Source organism: Gopherus flavomarginatus, chromosome 5, assembly GCF_025201925.1.
Source record: "Gopherus flavomarginatus isolate rGopFla2 chromosome 5, rGopFla2.mat.asm, whole genome shotgun sequence".
Classification (NCBI taxonomy): Eukaryota; Metazoa; Chordata; order Testudines; family Testudinidae; genus Gopherus; species Gopherus flavomarginatus.
This window is the reverse complement of record NC_066621.1, coordinates 8,883,374-8,910,215: the sequence shown is the minus strand read 5'-3', so window position 1 is coordinate 8,910,215 and position 26,842 is coordinate 8,883,374. Positions and strand designations below refer to the sequence as shown.

Here is a 26,842-nt window from a genome sequence, read left to right as displayed (position 1 = left end):
GAAGGATGATTTTGTGATTAAGACACTGGCTGTGGAGTTCAATTCATCGTTCTGTGTGACCCTAGGCAAGTCACTAACTCTGTCGGTCTCTGTTCCTCATCTCTAAAATGGGGGCAACAGTATTTTCCCATCTCATATGGGAACTGAGAGAATAAATTCATTCATGTTTGGGAGGGACTCAAGCCTTGTTTACACTTCAAACTTAGGTTGACATAGCTATAGCACTTGGGTGGGAAAAATCCACATGCCCGAGCACCATAGCTATGCAGACCTAACCCTAACCCCCAGTGTAGATGCAACGAGGTTGATGGAAGAATGCTTCCATTGACATAGCTACCATTGCACAGAGAGGTGGAATTCCTACAGCAATGGAAAAAACTCTTCTGCCTCTGTAGCACCTGTGCCTCAGATGCTACTGAGAAGGGGACCCATGGGTGGTAGCTGGAGCCTCCCCTTCAGGGAGGCTAGCCCCTGGCTCCGCCCCTTGCACCCATGCACCCCTCCCCCTGCGGCCAGGGCCCCGAGACCCCCGACCTCCTCTGTGGACGGGGAAACCCACACACATTGGCCGGGGAAACCCAAGGCTGGTCGAAGCCCCGAAGCCTCCCCCACACCTGCCTGGAGGTGCCTGGGCCAGCCGCAGCCGCTCCACACCTCCCCTCCCCAGACCCCAAGCCATCCAGGGAAAAGCATCTCTTCCCAAAGACGCTTTTGATATGACCCATGCAGGTTCCGGGGTGGCTTAGGAGGTGGTATTTGCTACTCAACTTCCTGGGTTCATCAGGGAGTCCAGGCAGATTACTGATGAACCCGAGAAACTTAATAGCACATACCACCTCCTCAGCTGCCCCAGAATCTTTATTATGCATGGGGCTTAAGAAAGCAAAAACTTTGCTGCCAAAGCCTGCAACCAGGGGTCTGGCGGCCACAGCAGTCTCCCCAGGCCTATTATACCCACCGCCTTTGAGGGGACCCCATAAATACCAAGACAGATGTAAAACTGGCGGCTCAGGTCACTTATGGTAATTAAATAACCTAGAGCATTTTTCACAAGGGGGTTAATTAATGGTACGGCCCTAGTCAAATGTCATCACATTCCACCTTCCTAAATTCCCCCTGCAGTTTCAGAGAAGTTATTCTTCACTTGGCTACTATGCCACCCCAGAATTAGCTGCATTTCAGGAGTGAGTTAGTGACACCCATCTAGACACTTGAGGTGTGTGTTTATCTCAAGTTAGCTAACTCGAGATTAAGTCCTAGTGAAGACTAGGGAAATTGGTTGTTTTAACACAAGTTAACAGGTTAAAGTAAATCCTAGGCTCCTCAGTTATCTTTACCTTGACTTGTGAACTCACGTGAAAACTACAAGCTGCTTCACCTTGTGTTATCTAACTCGAGTTAAAAACACACCTTTTTTCCTAGTGAAGATGTACTCTTATAGAGAGCTTTGGGATCCTGCCGGAAGAATGGTGCTGTATAAATGAACACTGTTATTTTTAATAGGATAGGCAAGTTCATCATTATTTATCCTTGTAATACAAAAGGGCAATCTCCAAATATTTGTTAGTAACTAAGTTTCCTCATTTCCTTATATTCCTTGTTTGCCACTTCACATCTATTGCATTACAGGATGCTGCTAGGTATATTTTTAAACATTTTTCTAAGTTAGCTACATTAATATAGGATCCCAGTTCGTTGCTTTCATTCTGATGGGATGGCAACACAGTGACTGAGTGACTCATGTCTCCCTCTGCACTATCTCCTGTCTCCATCCCCAGTGAAACTCTGAAATGTATTTTGTCTCTTATGGTTGTAGACATTAGTGTGGGGGCTAGTGGCACTTCTGTTTTCTCTTAAACCACATTGGCTACTACCCTAATAGTCTGTCTTGACAGCCTCAACTGAGATCACTTCTGAAGATTGAACTCCGAATCTGAAATCTGCAGTAGTTTAAGAAAAGCACATGCCATCCAGACTGGTGTATTTCTTGCAGAAGCAGGGAGCATTACATGGGGATCTGCATAGCAAAATTGCTGGAGAAGAGAGAAAAATATCACTTTAGTTACCTTACTTGGCCTCAGTCTTACTGAGTCATCAAATAGCTTTGGCTGAGACACCCCACTCCACTCTGAAGAGGTTCCAATGTTTATATTTCTTGGTACAGGTTGGTGGTTTGACGTTGCCAGTGGAGGTTGACCTGGAAATAATTAAATACAAGAGGGATTTGTTTTCACTTCCTGAGTAGCCCAAGTAATTAATTGTTGGATGCTGTGATTCAAGCATTGAGCAAATCATCAGAACTGTCACCTCAGCACTTAAATTAGCACTTCAATATTTGCACTTACCAGTTTCATTGGCCACAATAAAGGACTCCGGGGTTCGCTCAGGCAGAGGGGGAGGAACATCATCGTCTGGGTCTGGAGAAGCTTCTAATTAAATAGACATGGATAGTTATTTGGATTTCTTTGGACAGTCCTATCCTTACCACAGTACACAGCTAAGAAGGGTCCCTACAAAATTGTGCAGCCTTGAGAACTGACTCACCCAAATCATTTAGTCCACATCAAACATCTAATATAAACCGATTGTTGACAATCCATCTTCCACTAAGAAAAAAAATCATCCCCATTTTCCTAGGCTGTGAGGGATACCCCCATAAGCAATCCACAGAGCTTGAAACCCATCCATCTGGAGCCCTGACTGCTGTTATCCAACCAGGCACTATAGATTGTGATCAAAATCTTCTAAAACTTTATTTTTAAAAATCTAGGTATATTTTAATATGATTTCCACTTGCTCTAGATAATTATAAAACTGTGTGCCTGCTTCCACCTGTGTCAGCAGCAGAAAACCCATTGTGGAGCAGAATCAGTTCCTAGGCATGTTAACCTGCATAAACTTAAAATTAACGTTGTTACTACTAGGTGGCAGTTGTGTTGGTAGCTACTCCAACCTAAACTCCAGGATAACACCTTCAGTCAGGGATTAGGGGTCTGAAATTCCATAGAAAGCTGGAGAATTTCCAATGATAGAGGGACCTCAGAGCACTTTTGACATTTGGGTCCTAAAGAGCCTGAATGGAGCAAAGATGGTTTTAGTTTTAACACCACACCTACAGCAATTCCAAAGTAACTGACAAATATTGCACTGATACCATTGACTTGGACATGAAGAGAACAGTCCTATACCCAGTGGAGTAAATTTTATGTGTGCAGAATGTAACTTTGCAGGCTTAAGTTCAGCCAGGACACCAGGAGTGAAATCCTGGCCCTATTTATCTCAGTGGGAGTTTTGCCGCTGACTACAACAGAGCCAGTATTTCCCCCAGGGTTCCAATCCAGGACTCTTTCAGAAAGAGCTATGGAATCTTTAAATAACTGAGGGAAGGGATCCTTAGTGGAGTCCCTAAAACCACTTCCTACAGTTCCCTTGGTTTACTGTGGAGTGATCCAATCCAAGTATTAACCAAACCCAACCTTGGTTATCTTATATCTGCCGAGGTCACAGCCTGAGGTGACGTGGTAGCATAGAGCAGAAGTACTAGCAGGATTCTGATGGTCATGCTACCCCAGAAAATTATGGCAATTTCTATGGAAAACTGAGGCAGAATCAACAGTTTGAAGCCCTGTTCTGCCCTCCACTCTGTGGCTGTGGTTTCTACTGAAATCAGAAGGAACATTTGAGTTCCTTGTCCAACTGAGTGGCAGTGCTGGATTCGGAAATAGAACAGGCTGCAGGAAAATCCTATGTGAATTTTAAAAAGGTAAGATCCCAGAATAAGTGAGCTCAGCTGGCAACACAGCCACACAGCTTACTCTGCGAGGATGCCTGCCTGCCATCCAATGAGTGAACATGCTGGGACAGAGGAGTTGACACTGGAGGACTGGCCATGGTAGAATCCAAGGGCTGGATTGTAGAAGTTGCAGCAATGAAAGAAAGGGAAACTGTTTCATACAGCTCTGAAAAGTAGTCAATAAACATCGGGGATCCTGGATCATCTGAAGAGAGCGAAGAAAAGTAAGGGTCTTCCGCTGAGCAACAATATGGGGAAGGATGTAGGCCACTGCTCATGTGTCGTGGGGGAGCGTCTACTAGTCTGCTTGAATGGTTCAGTTCAACAGAAGAAAAGTCAGCCTGCTTCTTAACCTCAAAGCCCACAGAACTGCAGGAGTTTGGTAGCCAGGGGCCCAAAGAGGATACTGCATCCCCTCCATCCAGTTCCTGGGTGTCTCTCTGCTGCACTAACTCAAAAGGAGTTGATTTGGTTTGTATTAATGGGGCCTTGACACTAGGGTTTCTCCTACATGCAGCTGCAGAGTTCATGTTCAGAGGACGCTCATCAGAAACAATGCTGCTCAAGTCTAAGCTGTGATGTTTCTGGAGTGGTTTCCCAGACAGCAGAGTGTCCCATTTCACAGCAGCACCTGCATTCTTGCTGCTGAAGTTCAAGGCCCCAGAAGAAAGGGCTTGTCTAATGGGAGGAACACTGTGCCCATAGTTGTCATGTACTGTTGAGGGTCTACAGCTCGACGCATCAGTCAGTGATATTTCCCCTTGTGCCATATGATCAGAACTTTGATGTAGCTCCTGTTCCTCTCGCGCTGAACTGCAATAAAGTACAATTATATGAGAGCAGAACTACTTACTGCTCAGAAATCCCCATTACTATATAAGCAGAGCTCCACAGCGTTCTAACCCCCATGTGCATTCAAGAGCATGTCCCCAGCAGTCCTTGCCATGTTTTTAGGGGGAAGCTCATCCTGTGCAGTGAGCCTACACAATGCTTCTGGACCAATGAAGTCATGATTGAGTACTACTTTGAGGGCTTAAGCAGTGAATAAGCCTGTGCTGGCCTCTCTGCATCGGTGAATTTTACCAAACAGCAAAATAAATGTTTCCTGATCAAAACAGAAGATGCAAATCAAAATCAATCTTCCTTCTAATATATATTGAAAAAGAGACCCATATAAAATGGACATTTGGTACCTGAATCTTTGTAGGAAATTACCATGTCTGTGTCTTCCTAAAAAAGTGTCTATTTTTGTTTCAGTGTTTTGTGTGCACTCATTATGACCACTCTCTATAGACACACACAGGATCCAAGTGCTAGAAGAACCACCACATCTCCAGCTATTACATAATGTTATTTCACCCTGAAATTGGAAGTCACTGACACATAGGATTTGCACCATGTGTGTCTAGATTAGACTTGCCCTTACCAGCTTGGTAGTGTCAGAGAATAAGTTTCTTCCAGTGGGCTCAGAAGTGGCTGGAGTCTTGGATGGTTTGTCTGAATCTATTGAAAGAGAAAGTTAGTACTTGTATTGCATTGTCAGGAAAGCATGCAGGCAATACACAAGGTTTCATTTCACTTTGTTATTCTGGTGATTGGCTCTGCCAACTACCTCTGCCTACCATTGATTGTTTGGAAATGGAAATACAGGAACAGCAGAAACAGACACTGTCTTATTGGAAGATGCATTGCATACGTTTTTACAAGAATCAAACTCTTCCTCAAAAAGTTTGCAATGTCTGTGTAGCTGGCTGTGCTTTTAGGACCCACATGCTATCTGGCTATGTGGAAGTTGGTTTTGCTTTTGACACTTTAGTTGTGCACTCATCCCCTTCTTTTGGTACAGCATTTTCAAAGGACAGCCAGGTCTCTGCAGCCGAGAAGGTTTGGCCAAGAGCTATAAAACCACATCCGGACTCAAGTGTTTCTCTGCTTTCTATCTCAACCTGGCCTCTCATCTGCACCTAACCATGTGACTGTCCACAGCACAAGAGAAGGAAGCTGACTCCCACAATCTGCTCAACCTAGTCTGGCTGAGAAGTCTCAGCAAATACCAATTTATTACATGTCTAACTCAGGTACATATTTTAAAGGGTTCTGTTTGAAAGTTAGACTTTATTGTGGAGTCAGTCTCAAGACCTTTGCTAACAATGCCAAATATTTTTCATTATAAGTCCTATTTCCACCCCCTTTTAACTGATGTTTCTCAGTCTGAGTCTGTTTAGAAATGCATTTGTTTCAGAAAGTTTGCAGACAGCCAGACAAGCCATGTTTGACGTGGGGGGCTCTGAGCAATTATAACAAAGAAAGGTCAGAATTAAGAAGTGTTAACTCTGTTTGGGATGTTACAACTCAAATATGATTTGACCACACAGTTTCAGACTCAGACATTTCATCCTCCATCAGAACTAGTCCACAGGGCTTGAAAAGATGTGGCTGAGGAATTTACATGTATTTTTTCACTGTACATTTTAGCCTCTCTTCTTTGAGGAGTTAGCTGTAATGGGCATTACCTACTGCAGCTCCTATCTATTTTGTTGGGAGCAGAACCTTTTGTAGTGATGTCTTTGATTTGTGTTTTGTTCTCCTAGAGTAGATTGTTCTCAGGGGAATTTAGGATCTCTTTTATATTGTTAGATTCTAGTCAAAGCTATTGGAGATGAATAAATGAGGTGCAGGGCCCAACCCTGGATTGACAGCTGCTGCTGCCTGTATGGCATCTCTCAAGGCAACATGTTAATATTAGCTTTTGCCTCTTATCGCATCATCCACTCCCATTTGGCCAATGCTGCCAGTTTGACCGCCAACTTGTCCAATATTCTGAAACTTTCGTCTGTGATGCTCTGCACATAAAGACACTACGCTCTGCTCCTTCTGATCCCTCCTCAAGATCCAGCTCTGCTGGGATGCCTACTAGCAATCAGCCAGTCGAGGTTGACAGTTTGGGGAAAGTCAGTACTTTATTCATTCATTATAATAAACAATTACACACAAAAAAGCAAGCGGAACCCTCTTCTGCATCTTGCTACTGTAACAGGGATTGCATAATGAAGGGGAAGGCTGGGCTTGTGGTCAAGGCACTTGACTGGGATTCAGGAGATTTGGGTTCAGTCTCTGCCTCTGCCATAGACTCCCTGTATGACTGTAATCTTTTTGCCCTTGTAGAGGGTTAGTTAGGATGAATGCAATAATGTGCATGTGGTGCTCTCATACTACAGTTCTGGGGACCATACATGCACCTACATAGATTGGAGCCCCTTTGTGCAACCATAATATAACCATTAAGTATACAAGAGCAGCAACTGCAATACTTTATTGCAAATCACCTCCCAGTTCAGCAGGGCTTGGAGGAGTTTGAATCTGAGCTAACACATCTCAGCCATAAGAGGACAGCTAAAGGCAGTATGCATTGGGGCAAAAATCTTACCTCTGTGGCAGCAGAGTCTGACTGGACAGTGAGCACTTCAATCTGTCTTTTAAAGAGTTCAATCACAGCATCGTAGACCAACTCATACTGTTCCTAAATAGAAAACAGAAGAAACACAGGAGATGCAAATATCCCCATTACTCACATCCACTTCAGACAGCAGCCAATTCATCTGAACCATGCAACATATTAGCTCTTACAGTGCTGGAAATTCCAGTCCTTGGGTTAGGTTTGAGTATGGTCAAGGTATGAGTATGTGTTAATGTCAACTGAATAAACGTTGCATGCTGAGCTTCCTCTCCAATACATCCCAGTTGAAGCCAGCTTCGCTTACTGGACAGTAACTTGTTTCAGCATAGACAATCACAAGTTCTAAGCTACATCATCATGTACTCATTTGATTTCTCCTGATAAGCTTCTTTTGGGAAAGGGTCTTACAGAATACAAAGCAACATGCCTGCTGCACACAGAGGCTTACCCCACAGTGTAACAATATAAATTTGGTTCTTGCAAACCCTGAAGAGAAGTTATGGGTCTGGTTTTATAGCAAGCATTTAGTAGCTATGACCTGCTTGGAGCTTTCTGAACATACCTTGGTTTGCACTATTGATGGCCTTTGTGTGCGCATTTCCTGGACCAGACTAAAAATACTGAAGTTCTCTGGAACAATCTTATAAAAGAGAGATCATGAGAAATTAGAAATGGACTTGAACCAAAACCACTCCCAAATGGTGATGTAGTTCAGACCTGGATCCAAACTTCAGGCCCATTGTTACAAGAAATCTTTACTACTTGTGATTTCTTCTTTGTTGATGAATCATTTCCCTCCTCACATATCCCCTCCCATCTTCTACTCATTAGGAGGCATTCCCTTCTCTGACAACAGCATGAGAGACAAATACAAGTTCCATGGAGTACAAAGAGAAGCTGAATTTATGGCAACCTGCTCTGAACTGTGATCTAGATGGATTTTAGTGTGACCATGATACAGAAAATAGCCACTCCTAGAATCCTATGTTGAGACAGGCATTCATCCAGGAATTACTTCACTTTAAAAGCAATGAAGTAAAATAATAATCTAGTTTTAGAAACCTCAATTTCTTACACTAAAGGACAGAAGATCAGGACTGCAGCCAGGCACAGGATTGCAGGCAAAAAGCCAGTTTAACGACTTATGTCAGAGCACTGGTAAAGCACTGTGACCTGCAGTTCAGATAGGAGGATAGCAACAGGAAAGAGGCTTTTATTGGCTCTTTATGTCTTAGGTTGTTTTAAAGCTTGAGGAGTGGTTCATATTAGCATGTGGAGAGAACACAAGCCTGGGAGGAACAGTAAACAGTACGGAGGAGGAAGAGACAGGATGAAATTAGGACATGAAACAGGGCATGGGGTTTATTAAACTCATCTGACACTGCCTTCAAAGAGTTGGGCCAGCATAGGTGCTGGAACTAGGGGTGCTGCTGCACCCCCTGGCTTGAAGTAGTAATAGCAACCCAAATACATGGTTTCTGCATTCAGCACCCCCACAGTAAAAATTGTTCCAGCACCACTGTGGGCCAGAGGGAGTTTATAAGAGAATTAGGATGTGAAATAGACTCAAAGGCAGCAAGAGAATTTGCTGTCATTGGGAATATGGTTCAAAAAAGACTGAGCCAGACACAAGCACTTTGAGGGGAAAAAGAGCCCAGGGTAAAAAGCAAGCACTGGGTAGGCATACAGGAAAACAAAAAGACTGATCCCAGGCACTGCTGAGATACTCACCCCATCCTTCAGCAGCTTCCAGGTATAGTCAATGGCACAAATAACTCCTGTTCTCCCACAACCAGCACTGAAATGAAAATCGGAGCCCTGAGATTTGAGGAGGGGTTTTGCCTTTTCTTATTACTTCACATTAATCTCTCTTCCTTCTGTGTTTTTATTCATGGATCAATATAGTTATTCTGCAACTGATGCAAATCCAAATCTACATTGCCTAAGCCCATGCACTGTATTTTCTGACCAAAAGCAGCCCAATCAATCAATCTATCATATCATATATCCCATCAGTTCCATCCCTGAGCCGGCCTCCAATGATGCCTTAAGGAGGGAGCTGGCTGCTGACACTAGTGCATTGCCCTGTTCATTTCAGCCATGTTACTCTAGAAGCAGCACCTCTAGTGCCTTACCAACGCCCAGAGCATGCTGCAGAGCAGTCACTTCCACACAGGATTGCAATCTCTGCAAACAGATGTGGCGGCTATTCTGCTCTTGACGGCAGGAACATAGATTTGCCAGATCGTGAGAGAGCATTGGTCCATCAAAAACAGGACCCTCCTTGCATCCACCACACAACACTGAGGATGAAAAATCCCACATCGTACTTGAACAAATTCCTTCCATAGACCCTATGTGATCAGCTGATGCATGGGGACTGATTATATTTTTCTTGGTATGTAACTACAAATATAATTGTACATACAAAGTAGCCAGCTCTTTTTTCTACATCCAGCCATCCAATTTGCTCAGATATAGCTTCTGGCTTTAGAACGTGCTCTCCTCAGACAGGGGATTTGACCTAAGACTTTAAAAAGTGACAGCCTTTTTAACACCCACCTAAATAGAAAAAAAGAAGCTGTTCCATTCACTTGAGGCTAAACAGCAGCATTTCCCTTGCCAGTAAAACCTTCTTACCTGCAGTGAATACAGATGGGGATGTTGTCATCTGCCTGGTAGCAGCGCATCTCCCAGATAAGCTCAAGGATGGGATTGATGGTGGAGGGTACATCATGGTCTGGCCAGTTTTTATAATGGAACTGATAAATAATGCGAATTACCTGTAAACGAGAAGAAAGAGGAACAGCTAAGGCTAGGAATTCTGCCTGTTTTATGTGAGGAGAAAGCCCCACGTCTCAGATATACATGTCGGTACAGAGCCTACAAACAGGTGGCCATTCCAAGATCAAAAAGGCATGAAAAAAGTCAGTATGTGCTACACCTTCCACCAGTACCCATTTACACTATATTTCTGGAATATAACCTGTCTGTCACTCCGTAAATGTTCTCTTAGGCCTTTTCATTTTACATGCCACTCTCTATATTGCCTACTAATAGTTTCTAAAGTGGAAACAGTGAGGCTAAGTCCTGGTCTATGCTAGGAAATTAGGTTGGTATAACTGTGTCGGCTTAGAGATATGAAAAACCCATATCCCTGAGTGATGCAATTAAACTGACCAAACCCCAGAATAGACAGCACTAGATCAATAGTAGAATTCTCCCTTTGACTCATCTCCTGGTTATCAGGGAAGTGGAGTACCTATGCTGATGGAAGAAACCCTCTGCGTAAGTACAGTAGAACCTCGAAGTTATGAACACCTTGGGAATGGAGGTTGTTCATAACTCTGAAACGTTTGTAACGCTGAACAAAATGTTATGGTTGTTCTTTCAAAAGTTTACAACTGAACATTGACTTAATGCAGATTTGAAACTTTACTATATAGAAGAAAAATGCTTCTTCCCGCTCCCTTTTTTTTTAAAGTAGTTTGTGTTTAACACTGTACTGTTAAAAAATTTGCTTTTTTTTGTTGCTGCTGCTGCCTGAGTGCACTTCCTGTTCCAAATGAGGTGTGTGGTTGACTGGTCAGTTCGTAACTCTGGTATCCGTAACTCTGAGGTTCTACCACAGTGTTTTCACTGAAATGGTACAGCTGCGCCACTGCAGCATTTTAAAGTGAAGACAAGCCCTATGTTTTTCTTATCTAGAGAATAACACCTTGGCTCTTAGTATATAATTACTATGGAATACTGGCAGCTTCTTCAAAGCTTACTGTAGAAATCCTGTATCTCCTGCAGTCAACAATGGTACCATTTAATTAGATTAAGTGCAGTAAAGCCAGTTGGATGCTCTTCCTGCCTGACCATTTCCCTACTTACTTTGTTCAGTGTCACCTTTAGAGTCCGAATCACATATTCAGTTTTCTTTTCCTCCAATTCCTGCAGAAGCAATGTATTAGTCACTTTCTGCAGATACATGGCACTGGTTTCCATAAAGAGTTCCACAGATTGTGGAACACTTGTTAGGCAGGATGGAAAAGGCTGATGTACTTACACAAGTGATGGTGAAAGGACCACACTGGAGTGGTGAATCGCCCACTTCAACCCAGTACCGCTCACACTTTTTCTATTGTAAAAAGCAGGAAGAGTCTGTGGTTATTTGTCTCTACACCTGCCTGCCATGTCTCCTGCCTTGTCTTTCTCAATGGACAGTTATTTGTTTCGAAATGCCTGGCTTTGTTGCTGAGCTGACTCTTGTCTTCCTCTTCCTTGGGGCTCCCAATAGACGGTTTCTCCAGAGAGACAGCACCATTTTCTGATGATCCAAGCACCTGCTTGGCTGCTGGAGTGAGCCAACAGCATCGCAGTGTGTGGTCTACAGAGACCTTTCTCTCTTGCAGAGGCTAATCTCACTCTCAGAACCAGTTTAGTGATGATTGAACAAAATTGTGTGCATTTGGGAGTCTCCAGATATGAACTATTCACTGATTTCTAAATATGAACTAATTCTTTGTGAAACCCAATGGAAATGGACATTATTCCTTCCCCTGGTGACACCAAGACACCGGCTCCATGCTCTGACACATTACTCACCTTCCCCATTTCAAACTCCATGCAAGCCATAACCACAATCTGTAAAAATAAAGTACATAAAGCCTGAATGTCTCTTAATCAGGGGAGAAAGGCAGATATTAGATAGAATAGTTAAGTAGCATTCAGGGATATTTATCAGTGGTGAGAAAAATTATTTTGGGCCACATATGGTCCTCTTACTCTGATGCTTCTCAGCTAGGCAAAATTTGGGCACTGTTCACAGCATGGGTGCCAGAGACCTTTCAGCTCCAAAGCTGTCCCATGGAAGATTGTCATGAGACAATACTCATCCATCATGCTGTTTTTGATAAAGACCCTCATGAAAAATGAAGTGAGCATGGTGCACAACTCGTGATCCTGGAACACTAACAGCACATACCCATTATCCAGCCAGTAACACAAATACACATGGACTTTATTGCAAAGCTGTAAAAATACATAATAGAAAGCACCGATCTGCACCTTACCAGGACTTCATATTCCCAAATCATCCTCCAGAAGTCAAGAACAGTGGTGGAGAGAGGACCCTGGGTAGCTATATACGCCCTCGGCCCATATACCCCCTAAAATGAAATTCAGATTGCATATTAATATAATATTTGTATGGGCACTAAGCACCCAAAGAGACAGAACTAGCTCTAATTTAGAACTGTACTGCATTTACATCAAAAGACTGAAGTGCTTTAATGACTTTTGTAGTTCCTTCAGCTTTTTGTCTGGCTCTGTGAAAAGCTGTGTGTTTTAGCCCCTGCAGTATCACTAGTTGGACTGAAAGTCCAGTCAACAGCTGACTAGCAGAATCTACCCTTCTCTACCGATAGTGAGAGATGGGTTTGGAACAACCCCCGCCCCTCAGTTCCAGACAGCATCAATTTTTTTCTATTTTAGGGGGGAGCTTGGTGACAAATGTTCAAAATACTGATCTGGTCTATGTTTTGCAGTTGGGCATATCCCTACTTGTTAATATCCTGGTCTGGCATCCTTTATAATGGTCTGTGCTCTGTACAATGTGGTTAGGCAACATTCTTTGGCACAGATGGAGGGAAATGTCTCTGCTTCATCCAAAGCAAGGGGAGAGGCATTTACAAACTGAACAAAGCTGTAGAGGTGGAGGAATGAGGTACTGACTTGCCCCCGTTTCTTGCTGGCCACAGACGCCTCAAGTTGTATTGATGTAACTGGGTCTCAGCACTGATGTGGGTGCAGAGCTTCCTGTCTGAGCAGTGGTGTCAGAGGCCTTTGCTAGCGGCAGGCAGTGTAGAGTCACTCGCCATTGAACACGTACACACAAAGGAATATAAAGCTGATGGGGACACAGGGCTCTGAGCTTGGAGCTGTAATCTGAAAACTGCTCCCCTCCCCAAGATCATGCACTTCTCATATACCAAAGCCTGGCTTCCTGGACATTTTAAGGGATGTTGGCATGGAAGGTTCTCAAAGGTCTCCTTAATTTCCCCCCAAGTTCATTATCACTGCCATCATGGTGAGCCACCCCATAGCCAATGAGGACAGGACGGAGCTCCCTCCAGCTCTAGATGTATGTACTTATTCTATATCACTGTTCGCTCATTCCATGCAGCACTGCCATGGGAGCTGCCTTTTCACAGCTCAGTGTGATGCACTTGGAAGTATGGACTACAAACCAGGCAATACCTTGATGAAGTTGGCATTTATATAATGAGAATCTTTATCTGATGTGATGAGGGAGAGCTCCACTCTGCTGTGATCAACTGCAGGGGAGAGAGAAAGGAGTAATTATTGTATCACATTAGAGCCTAGAGAGTCCAAGTTTTGTAGATTTTAAGGCCAAAAGGGACCACTACGATCATCTAGTCTGACATTCTGCCCAGCATAAGTAATAGAATTTCTTATTGTGATTCCGGCATCAAGCCCATATCTTATAATTGAGCTAGAGCATAATTAAATCAAGGCCCATTGTAGTAGACATTTGACAGTTTCTGCCCTGAAGAACTTACATGGAATTAATGTGCCCCAAAGACATCTCTGTCTAAGCCTTGCTTTATGTGGTTTCTCTGAACTTGGACAGCATGCACATTAAATATATGGAGATATACCTATCTCATAGAACTAGAAGGGACCCGGAAAGGTCATTGAGTCCAGCCCCCTGCCTTCACTAGCAGGACCAAGTACTGATTTTTGCCCCAGATCCCTAAGCAGCCTACTCAAGGATTGAACTCACAACCCTGGGTTTAGTAGGCCAATGTTCAAACCACTAAGCTATCCTTGTAACAACTTATCTAATAAATAAGAAAAAATATTTCCTCCTACTGAATAACCTACAAATTCCCACAACTATGTATATACATTAACATTAAAAAGTGACATCTTAAATATGAATCATGGCATTCAAAGCATATTAAGAGTTGGTCCGTGGAGGGTCACATGGAGATATGCACAGGTATGTCTATCTGATGAGCATGGGAGAGTATATGCCTATGTATGCATGTTCTGATGTGTGCTGCATAGCCTACTTTGGTGTATGCATGCCCATACATGCTAGGCTTACATACTGATGTCTATATCCACATATGTACTGGGCAGAGGAGGAGAGAAAAGCTAGTATGACAATAACTGGTAAGAAAGAAAGGCTAACTTGCAAATTTGGTATTTTCAACCTACAGGGTAAGATGTCCTTGTATCGATTTTTCTTGACGTTTTCTGGTTGCTCAGATGCTGCAGTCGGGTATATTTTGTCTGATCTGTATTTTGTTGATTGCCTTTTCAGCTTCTGTGGTAAAACAATGGAATAGATTAAAGTGAATGTGTTACAGACAGCACGGTGCTAGAGAGCATGTCCCTAGGGGGCCAGACTCACCACCACAAAGCAAAGTCTGCACTATTCATTCTTTCCTGAATGGCCTCTCTCGAGGCACTGAGGCCTTGGCTACACTGACGCTTTACAGCACTGCAACTTTCTCGCTCAGGGCTGTGAAAGAACACCCCCCTGAGCGCAGCAAGTTACAGCGTTGTAAAGCGCCAGTGTAAACAGTGTCCCAGCGCTGGGAGCGTGGTTCCCAGTGCTGTAAGCTAATCCCCACAGGGAGGTGGAGTACCTGCAGCCGCGACCACACAAGCACTTCAAAGCACTTGGAGTTGAGTGTAGCCAAGCCCTCAGTACGTACAGAACAACAGTAGCCACTCGAGAACCATTTTGCAGCCAGGAGTTCTGAAGACCAGAAAGTCTGCATACTGAGCTGGGGTTGCTAGAGGCTCTGACACAGGCTTTTGAAGTGTCTCTTTAGAAAGTTATACATTTATATGGAACACAAAACTTCTGCTGTGCAAACTTATAATTTTCAGCATAGATGCCAAGCAGACAACAGGCAATAGTGACATTAAGCTGTCTCCAACAAATGATAAGCAATTCATTTTTCTCACACTGTAGCTAAGAACTGAAGCATCTTTGTCAAATAATCTCTGGTTTGTGGTACCACCTGAATTAGACTGAGCTGTGCAACCGGAGGAACTGAAGAAAAGCAATTGCAGGTACTGCTGAACGGGATTCTAAAAAAGACAAACACATGGCTCCAAGAAACCTCTAATCAGGCTCTCTTTGGTAGCGTAAGGCTGCTGCATTGTGGATTGTTTTCCCTGATGCCAGAGAGGTTATATGGAGTCTTGCTGGTGCAGTCTAAAAAGATTTGTGATTTCACTGGGCTGAGCCATTAGAAACACACCTTTTGCTTCACTAGACACTGGCCTTTAAAAGTACTAAACATTTAATTATTACTGCCACCATTTATTAATGGTAACATCTGGCCCGCTGTGCTCGGTGGTATGACAGGCAAGGAATTAATGCTGCTGAATCTCAAACCAGACAGTGAGAGATGGTCCCAACACCTCTGTGCTTTGAAATCCTGGAGTCTAGTGCCCACCTTCCTGTTGCTCCTGGAGTTGTGTTATTGTGCAGATCTTTTGTTGCTGTGGATTGATTCTAGGAAATGAAGACCTGCTCCATCCTGGCCTCAGTTCTGGCATTTCTGCCCCAGGCAGACCCTAGAATCTAGTGTCTGGGGAGACTAGTGCAGGGATGGCTGCCAGAGGATTTGAGTGAGGAGCCTCCATCCTGTCTGACAGAGCTGATGCTTTCTCATGCCCTTATAGCCCATTTCATGGCAGCTCTGTGGTTACCTCTGGGATTTGGAAATGAAGAAAAGCAAATAAAAAGCTTTGGGCTAAATGTACGAGGTCACTCGGGCTAATGTTCCCCTTTAGAAGGAACATGTCAGAAAGGTCCTGCTCCAGTTAATGGCGCATGCTGGATGGGCCAAGGGGAAGCTGCACGGCTTTTCTTTGCATCTAATATGCATTGAATTACCAGCTGAGGCTGCTTTCCGACAGGATGTGGAAAGGGTGGCTAAACCAATCAGGCATTAGGGGAAAAACAAAACACATTGGTCTTATGACACTTGGACAAAAATAGCTCTGTGGTCTGGTGAGGGAGCACTGAGAAGCTGGCATCCCCAGGGGAAAGATGCATTTGGAAGGTAGTTTTCTCCTAAAAACTAATAGGTTCAACCCATAGGTTTATCGGAGCAGAACTCCGCATTTGCCCTACAGTTGAGGGATCACCCAGCAGTTTGCCAGAAACTCATGAGAGGCAACTAATTTGCATCCATCAACTGGATAGCAGCACACATCCTGTTTAATAAAGGAGGTGCAGCCCATGAGGACTACACTCCCAGCAAGCAGGGCTTCCACGATCCCACTTTCTCTGCTGTGTGTTGTGCAAGGGAGAAGGTCAAGGTCAGAGCTAGTATCAGCTCACAATTCTGTTACATTTTCAAAGTAAATGTAGTCCTTGCACACACACCACTGTGAGTTTAGAGGGATGTAGCCCACATTTAGGGATTGCATTAATAAAAGGAAACACTGTGTTTGGAACATTGTGAAAGGACTAGAGAAAGTATTATTTACCCTTTCATACAATACAAAACCAGGAATCGCACAATTAAATTTTAAAAAAGGGAAGTACTTTTCCACACAATGTACAACTAACCTGTGAAACTCATTGCCATGGGAAGCTGTGGTGGCCAAAAGTAGAACTGGGTGAAAAAAAAAGAACTAGATAAGTTCATGGAGGATAGGTCCATCAATGTGTATTAGCCAAGATGGTCGGACACAACCCCATGCTTGGGGAGACCTTAAACTTCTGAGTGCCAGAAGCCAGAAATGGAAGACGGGGTGGATGACTCCATACCTGCCCTATGCTATACACTTCCTCTGACACTCTGGTAAAGGCCACTGTTGGAGCCAGGACACTGGCAAGATGGACCATGGTCTGACTTAGTATGGCAGCTCTACTATAAGCCCCATTTATCTTTTAATCAATGTGGACAGAATTAGTCATGGTACAAATAATTAATCAGAACTATATTTCAAACAGTTACTATTTAATTATTAATTCTTTCCCCATCCCCGAAATAAAAAAAAAAGTTGTCTACATGCCTGTTAGCAGCAGCAAGAGTCTCAGACAGACATCCCAGGAGGCTGAAGTTCCCTGCTTACATGCAGGGGTCAGGGTAAATACTGTGCAGATACCTTAACTGATAAACAACTTAGTGTGCTTTGTATGATCTTTATGCAGACACCATGCTGTGCAAACATGGCACCAGCCTGTCTCAGGCCTGACGTGGAGGAACAACCGGCCCCTGTGGCACTTCTGCTGAGACTGCCAAGGAAGAAGCCAGTCATGGTGGTCATTTCAGTGACACAGACACGTGCCCACTAGGAAGCAGACTTAAACCCCAACTCATTTCACAGCACTGAGCAGCCATCAGATGGTGAAAGCTTTCCATCACTACTAAACTGGGTTTGATTTGAAAACAGACTTGAAGGTGAAAGCTTCTGTATCTCATGACCAATCTCCTGAGCCAACGAGTCAGCAACACTCACTCTCAATTGTTTTCCTCAAGCTGTGAAGCCCACTGGTTGCACAGGACTTTCAAGCAGAGCCCATCCACCCCATCCCAAGGATTTGGGAGCCTAACAGTTGAACACAGTAGAGTCCAAAGGTAGAAGAAAACTCTCTGCCCAAGAAGTTTTCATTCACCGTGCTTCAGTCAACCACACACCCACAAGACCTGGGTTTTAAAGAGCTCTCCAGCCATAAAAGGAGGAAGGATTCCTTCTTAGCAGGTCCACTTGCTGGTGGAAATATACAGAGGCTGTGGTGCCATGAGGAATTGCCATTGTGCTTTGACTTATGGCTGAGTGAAGCTAGCACAGAGCTGCAGCGAGGCACAGGGACGCAATGAGCTGGTGTGGAAGAGACTGGTTTCTAGGACCACTCTACAGATTTACTTGTTATGGTCCTGTTTCCCTTTGCCCTGTTGTTCTGGACTCCCTGAAGAGGAGTTGTGAGTGACTTGGTAGTTTTTTCATACACACTTGTGGCTTTTATTTTGGCTGGATTTGGGGTGTCTTGTGACAAAGAAATCTACTATGAGGGGTTTTGGAACGAGGACTATGGAAGGAGTTATAATTAATTTTATTTGCAGTTATTTTTCAGACTGATCTTTAGGGAGCAAATCCCACTCCTAACAGTTTAGTTCAGGGCAGCATTCAGAATGACAGCATTTACCCCCTTCATTCTTTCCTCAGGGAGCTCCACAGCAACTAGCCACATACACTTACAGCAGCCAGTAAATAATGCTTCCCTCTTCCCTCAAAACTCACCTTTTCCTACAGTCCCTCATAAATTGATTCACATAACCCTAGTGTAAGTAAAACACCAGACCCCTAGACCTACACACAGTACAGGGGCCCCCATAGCCCCATCACCTTATTATGTATTGCTTCACCACAAACACCCATCTGGCTTTGTCAGATTCAGTCTGTGGGTGCCCTAGTTGACACATTTCATAGGGGCTTGATTTCCAGAAAGTGCAGAGCACTTGTCCTCTGATGATCAGTACTCTGTGAAGGCATCTTAAATTGCACACCCAACATTACCGGCCACTTTTGAGAATCTTGGCTGTGTTTTTACTCACTACGAGCCTGATCCAAAGCCTCTTGAAGGTAACAGAATGTCCCTAAACTCGAAGTGGAGCACCATGCTGCTATGTGTTACATTTCAAATGATAACATTACTACCAAGAGGGGTCTCAGTAACCTAGAGACCTGTAGCCTATTCCCTAAGTCATCCAGCATCTCTCGCAAAACAGATTAAAAGGACACGCTGTGTGGAGGCTGCAGACAGGCCCTGACAAGAGAATAATTCTGTTCATGGAAATTCAGAAGTTTTTAGACTAAATTAACTTTAGAGTCAACATTAACTTTAAAACATCAGATGAGTTAAGGAAACGGCTGTCGCTTGTCACGTTGCTTTACAAACAGAGGGAGACAGGAGCACTGTCATTTATTTGGGTAGACTGAGTCAGTAACAGAGTTACAGAAGTCACAGGACTCTTATGTATCAGCCCCACATTAACAGGAACATAGGGGGAAGCCCAAGTGCAGGGGAACAGCAGGATGTTCTCCCTGGATTCCAAATCTGTAACTCCCTCAAACCTGCTGCAGATTGCACCCAAGGCTGGACTTTGTGGGTTGCACCCCCTTTAGTGCTGCCCCCCACTTCCAGATCATGTTTTTAATGAAGGGGACTAGAGCCACTTGGCATCAAGGGACCAATACTTTAAGCCATAACTCCAAACCAGGTTCGTTTCTAGTCTGCATCTTCTATCACCACAGAGCTTGACATGTGGCAACTTGGCAGACTGATATCTGTGACAATGCAAATGCAAATAGCAAGGGTTAAGCTTTTCAACATGAGGCTGCCCAAATGGAACATCTGGGCACAAACCAAGTACTGCCATTGGCACCAGCGGTTACACAATTTGCATGTGCAAGGACCTGTTTGTGCACAGTGGGTGTTTGCAGGGATAATGGACACAGGCTTATTTTTGTGGCTCATGCACGGCAAGCAGATTTGAAAGTTTGGCCCTTACCAGTTTTCTTCTAAGGATCTTAATACACAGAACAGCTGTCTGAACCATCCTGGGCTTTGGGAAGAGCCTTTCCGAGCACCAGAGAAGACACTTTCCTACCTACTATTTTTGGCAGATTGCAGGCAGTGCACAAGCTACAAACCCACTTTCCCCAGAGACCCACACATTCATCCTGGCCTGACACCCCCGACACCTTATCCTCCCTCACACAATAAAGCACAAGCTTTAGAGACTGGGTGGGGAAAGTCAGCCACCGGTGACATTGCTTTTTTCCATGGAACAATTGGACTGTTACTGCAAGGTACTCAGCGCTCAGATTAATCACTGTTCTCTGACAGAAGTACCTGAGAACCGGAGATCATCAGTGAGCAACTGACATTTTCCTAAGCCTTTGAAGTGACTCCTCTCTAGGAAGACATAGTGGGGGCTGGCTCATGTGCGGGCCACCTGAGCAGACTGGATTCTCACCAGCAGCCTTGGCCATGCACAACCTCTTTCCCTTCCCCTGGGAGGATGGAAGAGGACTCTGGTCACTAGTTATACAAGTGCCTCTGGGATGCTGAAGGCTTGTGGCTACAACAGCATCAGCATCCTGCCGAGGTTTCTAAGTCTTGCTGAGCAATAAAAGTGGGGACTCTGTCCTAGAGCACCAGGGACTAACCCAAACTGTGGGGTTAGTATGGAGCCTACTGTGGAGGCCAATCTCCAGCTGGGATGTCCAAAAGCAACTAACGAGGAAAATCCCCAAATACAATTCCTGCAAATTCCTAGGACTGGATCATTGTTAAACACGAGATTCTGGATTTATGTGACAATCCCTCCACACCAATGAGCCCACACCCAGCTGATGAAGACTGGGGCCTTGAAAATAGGTGCATTAAACAGAACTATTATATTATGATTGGTGTGGAGAAAGTAAATAAGGAAGTGTTATTTACTTCTCATAACACAAGAACTAGGGGTCACCAAATGAAATTAATAGGCAGCAGGTTTAAAACAAACAAAAAGAAGTATTTCTTCACAAAATGCACAGTCAACCCGTGGAACTCTTTGCCACAGAATGTTGTGAAGGCCAAGACTATAACAGAGTTCAAAGAAGAGCTAGATATATTCATGGAGGATAGGTCCATCAATGGCTATTAGCCAGGATGGGCTGGGATGCAAAACCATGCTTTGAAGTGTCCCTAGCCTCTGTTTGCCAAAAGCTGGGAGTGGACAATGGATGGTTCACTTGATGATTACCTGTTCTGTTCATTCCTTCTGAAGCACCTGGCTTTGGCCACTGTAAGAAGACAAGATCCTCGGCTAGATGGACCATTGATCTGACCCAATATGGCCATTCTTATGTAACTCTGCAAGGAAGCCTTGAGCCTAGCCCCCTGGCCAAATGTATCCCAGAGGGTCCTAAAATGTAGATTAGGGCAAAGATGGTCCATAGCAGCTTTTACTGCTGGTGACCTGAAGCAATAGGAAACTTCTATTCAAGGAGGGGGAGAGAGAAATGCCACTAATATTACTTGCCATGTTATTCTAGCCATGCTGGTTCCAGGACACAAAAGACAAGAGAGTGAGGCAATACCTTTTATTGAACCAACTTCTGTTGGTGAAAGAGACAAGCTTTTGAGCTCTACGGAGCTGAAGGAGAATTCCGTGAAGCTTGAAAGCTTGTTTTGGTTAGCAATAGAAGTTGATCCAATAAAAGATTAACAAATCTTACAGTATATACATAAAATGCATGTTTCCATGCAAACTGGTACAGCCCAAGACCTCAGAAGTTGCCAGTATGGACCTTAGTGACATCCTTCTTTAATACCTCCAGTTTAATGACTTTTTTCCTCTTTCCTGCTATAACCATGGTCCCAAATGCCAATATGAAATAGTGACTGGACCAGTCCCTGTGGGAATTTGTCAGGGAATTTCTCTGCAATCAGATCCCTAGTCTGGATTTTCTTTGACATGGCAAGATGGGTTACTGGTGTGAACCATATTGAGTGGTCATCTGAGGTACCCAGTGAATATTTCAGTTCTGACCCACTTCAATTCACACTTTTCTCTAAGATAGATGGCTGAAGGGAAAAGGCTTTTTCAAATATTTAGAGACATGGCCCCACTGGTGGTATTAGGAATGAAGCAGCTAATCCCCCTGCAGCAAAAATTAAACTACATTCCTACAAGTGCGTTTGCAAATTAGGAAACAGGAAGCATCGAATCAGGTAATTGTTAAACACAGCTTCACTTAGAATGGAAATTATTAAACTGCTCTTTTCTCTTTAACACTGTTCCTAGATCCATTTTTGTTCTAGAATTAGTAGAAAAACAAAAAGTGTTACATGAAATCATTACATTCCAGTTCAGAATTTGCTTCAACAATTGAGAGTTTTCCCATAAAATTAGGTTAGACTCAGAAATGTGCCTGTAGGTGACTTACCAAAAACTCGTTTGCAAACTCCTCTCTGTTCAGTTTCCTGCTTTGGGCCCTGTCCAGGTTTTGCAGCAGAATCTTTCTTTGGTCCATGTTGTGTGACAGGGAGAAACTGCTTCGGCCAAGCAGAGGATGGACATGTCAAGTGCATGTCATAACGGAAAGCACCGGCATGGAGAGCGCCTGGTGAAGGCTGTGGTTTACTGACTTCATTGCAAGTCTTAAAGGAAATTAGTACGTAACAGCTCGTGTGGTCAAAAACAAAAAAACAAGATTCTTAACTCAGGGCCCTAGTGCCGCCTTTTCAGAGTGTGAACTACTGCTCTCATTTCTTTATGGAAAGAGGAAGCTGGGTGGTCTAAGATTACCTATGCAGTTTTCTTCAATATCAGACTTCATCATATCCCTCTCTGAAGTCAACTCCACTCTATGATCAAACAGCCATAAAATGCAGATGGAAAAAAAGGAAATTGCATCAGCTGTGCAAACCAGGGCAGTATTGGTCACGTTCACCAGCATTATCTGTAGTTCTCAGTCTCACCGGAAATCTTCCAGTGCTGATAAAGAGCCATCTGAGCAGAAGACTTGACAACTCTCTCTCCAGGAGTGTAGGTTCTGAAACACAATAGTCACACCTCAGGTAAATCCTGAAATGCTCAGAGGTCACTGCATTTTCAAATGGCCTGGGATGAACTCTTGAAAGCCACATCAGGATCAAGGATTTATATTAGAATGTAGAAGTTACACAAATGTCCACAGAGGCCACTCACTATGAGACTGTGCAGGTTCTGGAATGTAGGCTGTTTAAGTGACTGTCCTCAGAGCTTCCATCCCAGAAAACGTATCTTTAGACCACCATTCCATTAGGGATAGTCTGTCCAAAAACAGAAACGTAACATCTCTCCTCCTGTATTTGTAGCAAACCACTTACGGTTGAAAAGCCAGTAACTCCCGTTCCTCTTTGCAGTAGAATGCTGCCCCCAGCAGTTTCTTGGCTGGGACGTGTAAATTTTGGGGCCAGTAAATGCTGTATCACACATGTGCAACTGATCTGATTAGAACATGGAGAAGCAGAGCCAGTTTCTTCAAAGCTGGCTTCTGGGGGTGATTGGGGCTCTTTAGCACAAGAAAACATTTGGCAGTATGACACCCTTGATTAGAGAGAGAGGGGCCCAAACACACACTCAGTCTGGATTTCCAACATCCAGTGTTCAGCAGTGCTCAAGAGCTCCTCAGCTCCCAGCTCTAGTTCAAATGCCAGAGCAAACAAACCAACCAAACAAATATTTATATGGCTCTCATCACTGTGTATCAGAACTCTGCTGCACGCTTTACAGAGCTGCTGGAGTTCAGCATAGCTATATGCAGTTACCCATATTTCCAAAGAGCAAATCTGAGGCATTTTAATAAGATAATGTTTTACCCTTCTCTAGCAGCTTTCAGTTGAGGCTCTCAAAGCACTTTACAGACATGAATTAAGCCTCCCAACTCCCACCCAGAGTAGGTTTAATGTGAAGGATCCTGAATTTCTAAGGGGCTCATCAGAGATTATTTAGTATGTCTCATCTTTGCTTAATTCTGTTGGTAATTAAAGAGTTTTGCAGCAGTTGGTTTAGTGAGGTATTTGTGGATGAGGGCACTATAAGTGACTACACAGAGGTTGATAACTCAGCCATAAGTAAATGCTCAGGATGGAATCTTGGACACAGAGTATTAGTCCAGGACTGTTTATTCCAACGAAGTGTTTTAATATTGCTTCAGATAAAGCTGTATAAGCGAAGCTCCAAGCCTTGGAAAAAAAATTGTTTGAACAAGATGAAAGAAGTCTGTGGGTCAAGTGAATGACTCCCTAGATACCTGAGTAAAACCCAGCAGTGATTTGTTATTGGCATGTCTTAGCTACATTTTTTTGTCCATAACGTCATTTTTTTAAAACACTCAAAAGAAGGAAGGCTGTGTTTTGGTGGGCCATGGAGCTAGCTTATTGTTTTATCCCTTCTGTAAGCCTGGATTCAGATACTGCAGAGTGGGATCAAGTGGCCGAGAGGTCAGATAGAGTGAGGCCACCGAGGTCAACCCAGAATTGGATTAAAAATACTGGAAACATTACTTCAAACCCTATCATATTTCACCAATCCAAGAATCCAGCATTCTTGGTGAAAAATACCTGCCAAAATCAGCTCACAGAGCCCTTAGATTCTGCTCTCTCCAATGGAAGGCACGCTGACAATCAGATTGGATATTTCAGTGAAAACAAAGGCACAGCAAAAATAGCAGATGTAATAGCAAGGTGACCTTTTAACAAAAGAATGTGAGTAGTCTAGAGAAGGGGCAATGCTGGGTTCTGCACCCTGTAGACAGCAGTGTCTGGGCTACTTCAGTGCACAGTAATACCAGGTTGAGAAGCAGCATCTTTGAAAGAAATTTGATGTTATCTTTGTAACAGAAAATTTACTATGAGGACCAGGAAAAGCTTCCTAGCAATGAGGTCTATAAAACTGTGCAAGATTAGCCCAAGGGAAGTAATGGACCGCCTCCTTACATGAGGCATGTAAATTTGAACATAATACAAGATACTGTAGGAACAACCCTGCATTGGCCTTTAGGGATGGATTGGATGTGATCTAACAAGGCTAACAGTGATTTAACTGATCCAAATTCTGTGAAGTGGTGGAATTGTTCCAGAAGGGGGTCATCTAATTTTCTGGAGTTAGGCTTTCTCAAAGCCACATCAGAAAGCATGACTTACTGGCAATGCAGCAGTCTCTTGTAAATGGGCGGCAACAAGAACAATGAACTCACGAACAGTTGCAGTTAAGAGCTGGACATTTCCTGTACAGACTAATTTGCAACTGATCTCAACTCAGGATGAGAACCTGCTTTGTACTTTGGGTTTCTTTATGTACAGGTAAGAAAAATACTTCAACATAGCTGATTTCTAAAATGTGTTTTGAGAACCATGGCTCACAAGTGTGTGCATATGTTTAGTTCAGCGTTGAATCATCACACATCTCATACGAACACCTGGGCAGACTCAAGACTTTTCTGCTCTGGGTTGTTTTGCACTGAGGTAGCTTCATTGGTGCAAACACATGGCACACCAGTGCAAAAAGAGACTGTTTCAAATTTAGGTAAATTTCCCTGGTGCCAGTCACTTTTTACTCAAGTGCAGGTAAATGGCTTGAAATGGGGCATATACATTCATTTCTTGCTTTATAAGTTTGCAATATGATGTGAAATTTCACATAGGTTAAGTTTTAGGCCCTTTGAATTTTCTCTGTAGTTCATGTTTGGTTGCTTTCCATATATTTTTAATAGTATGTTTCTGAAATTTGTCTATGACAGTCTCATTTTTGTCAAAGTGCATTTTAATAGCATTGTGAATCTACACAAACCTTGGCAGAAAAGTTAATCTTGAATAGTACATGGCTGTAGTTTTATTCAAAGAAATGTTTAGGATTAGGAGTAATTCTTTTCCTCTGTTCATCAGCACTTAAAACTTGTATGTAAGTTAGCATGTAAAACTCTCCCACTGAGGTGCTTGCAGAGCCACATATGTGAAACCATGGATTTATTCCTGAGATGGGTTGAGGGCAGTGTGTGGTGATTATGAGGGCTATTAACTGGTGAGATGGATTTGAAAGGGAATCTCAACATTTATGTAGCAGATAGATAACATGTTGTGCTTTGTTGCGGAGCCTCAACAAAGCAACTGCTACTTTAAGAACAGGATCTTCATAAATGTTCCTAGATGGCTGAAATGTACAACTGTTAGCTCTGAGAGTGTGCTGACCTGTTCTCTAGCCATGCCCCTTGCTCTTCTCCTGGCCCCTGGCTCCCCAAAACATCTGATGAAGAAATTTGGTGAGAAACATCAGAGTCCCTCAGTCAACATTTACCAAATTTCAGCAGTAAGAAGAAATTCACAAAGTTGACAGTTTTTGTGCCATCTGGATACTTTCGTGAAGACTCTGCTGTTTGTGAAATAAACCACAGCCATGGAAGAGATGCTTTCTATATCTAGAAATACCTGGGAATTAATATAACAACAGAACATTGTGGATTATGTAAGGCAGCTTCGCAGACCACCTCAAAAGCCAGAAAGTGATAGTAATTTAATAGTCCGTACCTTCTCCTACCCCCAAGCCACACCCCTCTGACTGCCAGCACACGCACCATACATCACAGATAACAACTCTTCCCTGACCTGCCAACATCCCCTAACTCAACCATAAGCTAGTATGATTCCCCAGGCCGCCAGTATGGGTGGGAGGGTCTGTTCTGTTTGCTGTGATAAGAAATTGTTGCAGGGTATGCCCGCATGGTCCCAATGTGTTGTGGTGCATGCTGGTTGTGTTAGAGCTGATGTTCACATCTCTGAGTATATAACATTATATGACAACTTTAAATTTGTTTTTGAGGAGGGTGTGTTAGGTATGTTACATGTGCAGATACCTGAACTGATAAACAACTTAGTGTGCTTTATGTATGATCTTTCATATTGTCATGTCCAGGCTGAGCACTGCCAGCTTCAATAGAAGTCAAGGGAACTGTAGATACTTAACTGAAAAAAAGGGACACCGCATTTAAAATAGAGAAAAATTTTC

The 26,842-nt window shown here is 43.5% G+C and overlaps 2 protein-coding genes across 4 annotated transcripts in view; one reads left to right on the top strand and one right to left on the bottom strand.

The window, feature by feature from the left end:
- Positions 1-22,643, bottom strand: part of PTPN22 (protein tyrosine phosphatase non-receptor type 22) — a 30,425-nt gene extending 7,782 nt beyond the window's left edge. For 2 of the 3 annotated variants that reach the window (XM_050954289.1, XM_050954288.1), the window contains exons 1-15: positions 22,242-22,643; positions 14,484-14,592; positions 13,497-13,573; positions 12,311-12,406; positions 11,844-11,882; positions 11,305-11,376; positions 11,130-11,189; positions 9,891-10,033; positions 8,982-9,048; positions 7,813-7,890; positions 7,221-7,313; positions 5,220-5,296; positions 3,816-4,606; positions 2,346-2,429; positions 2,067-2,197 (exon numbers count right to left, since the gene is read on the bottom strand). In XM_050954289.1, the coding sequence (XP_050810246.1) occupies positions 2,067-2,197; positions 2,346-2,429; positions 3,816-4,606; positions 5,220-5,296; positions 7,221-7,313; positions 7,813-7,890; positions 8,982-9,048; positions 9,891-10,033; positions 11,130-11,189; positions 11,305-11,376; positions 11,844-11,882; positions 12,311-12,406; positions 13,497-13,573; positions 14,484-14,592; positions 22,242-22,328 (2,004 nt within the window). In that variant the 5' untranslated portion in view covers positions 22,329-22,643. The remainder of the gene's footprint in view (positions 1-2,066; positions 2,198-2,345; positions 2,430-3,815; positions 4,607-5,219; positions 5,297-7,220; positions 7,314-7,812; positions 7,891-8,981; positions 9,049-9,890; positions 10,034-11,129; positions 11,190-11,304; positions 11,377-11,843; positions 11,883-12,310; positions 12,407-13,496; positions 13,574-14,483; positions 14,593-22,241) is intronic. The other variant, XM_050954290.1, reaches the window with a different exon arrangement.
- LOC127051711 (triggering receptor expressed on myeloid cells 2-like) overlaps positions 1-26,842 on the top strand; it is a 42,489-nt gene that overhangs the window by 3,303 nt on the left and 12,344 nt on the right. The gene's annotated exons all lie outside the window — the stretch shown is intronic.